The sequence below is a fragment of the Bison bison genome, unplaced genomic scaffold (genome assembly GCF_000754665.1).
Source record: "Bison bison bison isolate TAMUID 2011002044 unplaced genomic scaffold, Bison_UMD1.0 scf7180017864063, whole genome shotgun sequence".
NCBI classification, from domain to species: Eukaryota; Metazoa; Chordata; class Mammalia; order Artiodactyla; family Bovidae; genus Bison; species Bison bison.
In genome coordinates, this window is record NW_011494635.1 from 3,379,136 (window position 1) to 3,383,771 (window position 4,636).

Here is a 4,636-nt window from a genome sequence, read left to right on the forward strand (position 1 = left end):
CACGTCCTCACATCGGTGCTGGTCGGCGGCCAGCTGGTAGCCTGCCTCGCAGATGCACGTGTAGTTGCCGAGCCCGTGGAGGTGGCAGAAGTGCTCGCAGAGTTGGTGGCACGGGTGCTCGGCCGGCAGCCCGCAGGAGCGTCCGTCCGCCTGCAGGGCGGCGTCCGCCGGGCACAAGCAGTTCGAAGCCCCAGCACTCCCCTTGCACTCGTGCTGGCAGCCGCCGCGCTCGACGCCGCAGGCCCAGGCGCCCGGGGCTTCCCTGCTCCAGCGCCCCTCGGTCTCCCCTGGCGGCGCCACGCACTCCAGCTCCACCCCGAGGGGCGCCACCGCGGCCGTACTGCCCAGCGGGAGCGCCTGAAAGTCCGCGCCGCGGGCTCCGAAAGGGGTGCTATAGGTGATCGAGAGGCCCGCGGCCGCCGTGGCGCCAGGGTCGACAGCCAGCGGCCTGCAGGAGGCGGCGAAGTGGAACTCGCAGAGGAAGCCGTCGGCCTCCGCGTCGCACGGCCGCTCCTCCCAGGCGGGCTCTCCCGGTGCCAGCGCCCCGGCCGCCGCCGAGACGGCGACGCACAGCGGACCGCAGAGGCGCGCCCCGTCGTCGTGAGGCCGCGCCCACCTGCTGAAGCTGGTGCGGTTGTCGCCCGTCACCCACTGGAAGCCGCGCAAGGGCCCGGAGTGCTCTGGGTCGTCGCAGCCTGGCGGGCGCTGCAGACCGATCCAGAGGCGCGGGCCGTCGCCGCTCAGGAGCAGGGAGATGACATCTTCCGCCACCGAGGAGCGCACAGTCATCAGGTGGCCCTGCAGGCGCTCGCAGACTCGGCTGGCGGCGAGGAAAGTCGCAGGGCCCCGGAAGACGGCGAAGCAGTCAAGATCGACGCACTGGCCGCCGAGGGGCTGCGGTTCAGGGGGTGCCGGGAGCCCCAGGCCGGCGGGGGCCAGCACGCCGAGGAGCAGGACGCGCAGCATAGTGTCCGCACGCCGCGCACAGAGTCCCGGCTGTGGCAGAGAGACGCGGGGAGCCCCCGGCGACAGCTGCTCGCGTCTGTCTCCGACCCGGCGCGTCCGGCTGTGGCGAGGCAGTCTCTGACAGGCCACCAGGCTCGGGCTCGAGTTTATAAGTGAGCGGTCCCCCTCCCTGGACGTTCGGGAAAAGGAAGGAAGTGCCTGGTGGGAAGGGCTGATGCTGCGTTCTCGGATTACTGGGTCCTCCGGGCGCCCTGCGCCCGCCCTCGCGCCCGGGATCACCTCGCCCGAGGATGAGTAAATTCAGCCCTGCCTGCGAGGTCCTCGGGCGGGGCCGGCCGCGCAGGCTCCCGGGGGGCCCCGCACCTCTGTCAAGGGGGACCCGCCCCGCCAACCGGCCCCAGGCGCGCCGCCCTATGAGGGGCTTAACACGCTACCCTCCTGAATCTCCTTGTCCTCTTTTCCTTCATCAGTGTGTTGTTACCAACTAATTCAAGGAAAGCCTGGATTGCGGAGCTCTTGGAAGACGAGACTGGGCGAGAAGGGCTTAGAATGGGGGGCGGAGGAGGGCGGTTCCGTAATGCCTAGGACCTACAGGACTTCGGGAGAAGGTGCCCGCCACCCAGAGGGTTTGGAGAGGGGCTGCCTAGAGCTTGGCCTTGCGTACACACACACACACACACACACACACACACACACAAACGCGCTCTCAAGGGGAGCTAGCCGACCGGATCCGCCAGGGCGCCTAGTTCAGGAGACCGAGGTGCTTGGAGACAGAGGGCGTGGCTGGGGCCACCTTCTGCCAAGGAGGAGGACTGGCCTAACACTCGGACCCTGGGGGACCCACGAGTCCCTGAGCGCAAGCTACCACGGCTAGACCTCATCTCGTTGCGTAAGGAAGTCGCGGAGACACTGTCAGGGCCCCAAATCTGGTCACCTTTAGGAAGTGGCGGCAGACGAATTCCTGCGGACCCCTGTAGGGGAGCGAGTTAGCTTGAGTGGTCTGAGTTTGTTCATCATCTCAGAGAGGCAGTGCAATTCACACCCCCAAAGGGACGCACGGGGTGCCCTCGCGGGGAGGGTCTGTCTGTTGGGGTCTTTTCCCCAACAGATCAGTTGGATACAGGGGCGCACAGAGATGCCACTTGATCCGCAAAGGACACGGACGAGGGTCGATTAAGCGCGCGTGCGGGGTGGGGAGCGCTGGGAGGAGGAGACTGGAATCTGTCACTTTCGCGACCTTATCCGCTTACTCACTTGTCAGGAATGCAGAGGGGTCAGTCCACAGCCCAACCGAGAGTGGCAAATTTGTTTTTTGTTGTGTGTGTGTGTTTTTTTTAACACCCTGTGCCATCCTCCGCTGCGGTCACTCACAGCGATGCGCCAGGTGGCGGCGCTGTTGAACTCCAAACGAAGCCAAAGAAACTTGGCGATCCCCGAAGCTGGGCTGAAAGGATTCCTTATGCAGAGTCCTTTCTCCGGGCAGGACTCGCGGATCCCCTTCTGATCCTGGGGTCGGGCCCCGCCACGTCCAGCAGAGCCCAGAACTTGCTAAAGAGCAGGACAGCGTGGTGTCGTCACGTGCGGAAGACAGACACCCGCTGGCGGATGGACCGTACTGTCTGCAGTGACCAAGGGGGCGGGGCGGGGCCACCCCCGAAAGTGCAAGGGGGTGGGGGGAGGCACGCTTGACTATCCCGCTACCCCCGCGCCCCACGCAAAGTGACACGGACATTTGAGGCTTCCTGGATTGGGCCAGCGGAGAAGGCAATGGCACCCCACTCCAGTACTCTTGCCTGGAAAATCCCATGGATGGAGGAGCCTGGTGGGCCGCAGTCCATGGGGTCGCTAAGAGTCGGACAAGACTCAGCGACTTCACTTTCACTTTTCACTTTCCTGCATTGGAGAAGGCAATGGCAACCCACTCCAGTGTTCTTGCTTGGAGAATCCCAGGGACGGGGGAGCCTGGTGGGCTGCCGTCTGTGGGGTCGCACAGAATCGGACACGACTGAAGCGACTTAGCAGCAGCAGAGCAGGATTGGGCCAGACTGCACCTAGAGGAGGAAGGAAAGACACCCCCCTTCCCCGCCCCCCGCCCAAGATCGGAGAGTCTCGCAGCCTGGGGTGGATCCGGGCAGGCACTGGCCGGACATCCCACTGGCTTCGGGACCAAGTCAGGGGCCACGACTCCGTGCGCGGCCACCCTGGAGAGGTTGTCTCGGTGCAGCCGATCGGGGCCGGGCGGGGCGGGGCTCCAGACACAGGCTGGAACTCGCCACTTTAGAGACCTCAAAGGTGGATGCCTGAGACAGGAAGGGAGGCAGGGCTAGCCACACCCTTTGTGCCTCTTTTACAAAGGATTTCAGGACTGTGTTGGAGGAAGCCTCAAACAAAGGGTGGGGCCCTCTGAGCCCGCGCCAACCTTTAAAGGAGTTGAGGGACATTCTAGCGTCAGGTCTGGCACCCACCAAGGTGGGTCACTTCTTGGATGGGTTCTCCCATAAATATCCAAAGAGCTTTATCAAGTGTGAGAGGCAACTTTTTTTCTTAAGAGACATTAAAACAAACAAACAAACTTTCTAATTCCAACATGAACACCTGTTCTTAGATGTATTAACCCCTAGGTCCCCTGATGCTTGGAACCCATTCCAGTATTCTTGTCTGGGAAATCTCATGGACAGAGGAGCCTGGTGGGCTATGGCTGACAGAGTCGGACATGACTGAGTGACTAAACCACCAACCCCACCCACTGGTGCAGATCCTGCTTGGCACTGTTTCTCTCCGAAGCACGTGGGCAGCTGTCCCTGCTCTGACTTAGAATTTAAGCCTCTGAGGTGGGGAGATGGGTGGAAATACACAATTCCAGGTGCTCAGGGCTTCCAGGCGGTGAGATGCAGGGCTGACTCCCAATTGTTGGTGATAAAATCTCCCCACCCATGGAAACGACTGTCATTAGCACTTGAGGATGTGGGGGAAGGAGGGATGTATAGCTTATGCAATACAATAACCATAATCCCCTATGGTTCAGATCAGATCAGATCAGATCAGTCGCTCAGTCGGGTTCGACTCTTTGTGACCCCATGAATCACAGCACGCCAGGCCTCCCTGTCCATCACCAACTCCCAGAGTTCACTGAGACTCATGTCCATCGAGTCAGTGATGCCATCCAGCCATCTCACCCTCTGTCATCCCCTTCTCCTCCTGCCCCCAATCCCTCCCAGCATCAGAGTCTTTTCCAATGAGTTAACTCTTCGCATGAGGTGGCAAAAGTACTGGAGTTTCAGCTTTAGCGTCATTCCTTCCAAAGAAATCTCAGGGCTGATCTCCCTCAGAATGGACTGGTTGGATCTCCTTGCAGTCCAAGGGACTCTCAAGAGTCTTCTTCAATACCACAGTTCAAAAACATCAATTCTTTGGCACTCAGCCTTCTTCACAGTCCAACTCTCACATCCGTACATGACCACAGGAAAAGCCATAGCCTTGACTAGATGAACCTTTGTTGGCAAAGAAATGTCTCTGCTTGTGAATATGCTATCTAGGTTGGTCATAACTTTCCTTCCAAGGAGTAAGCGTCTTTTAATTTCATGGCTGCAGTCACCATCTGTAGTGATTTTGGAGCCCAGAAAAATAAAGTCTGACACTGTTTCCAATGTTTCCCCATCTATTTGCCATG

The 4,636-nt window shown here is 60.5% G+C and overlaps 1 protein-coding gene across 1 annotated transcript in view; it reads right to left on the reverse strand.

The window, feature by feature from the left end:
* Window positions 1-1,082, reverse strand: part of THBD (thrombomodulin) — a 2,216-nt gene extending 1,134 nt beyond the window's left edge. Inside the window, exon 1 of the mRNA XM_010836342.1 lies at window positions 2-1,082. Coding sequence (XP_010834644.1) covers window positions 2-966 — 965 coding nt within the window. The 5' untranslated portion in view covers window positions 967-1,082. The remainder of the gene's footprint in view (window position 1) is intronic.
* Window positions 1,083-4,636: the final 3,554 nt, after the last annotated feature.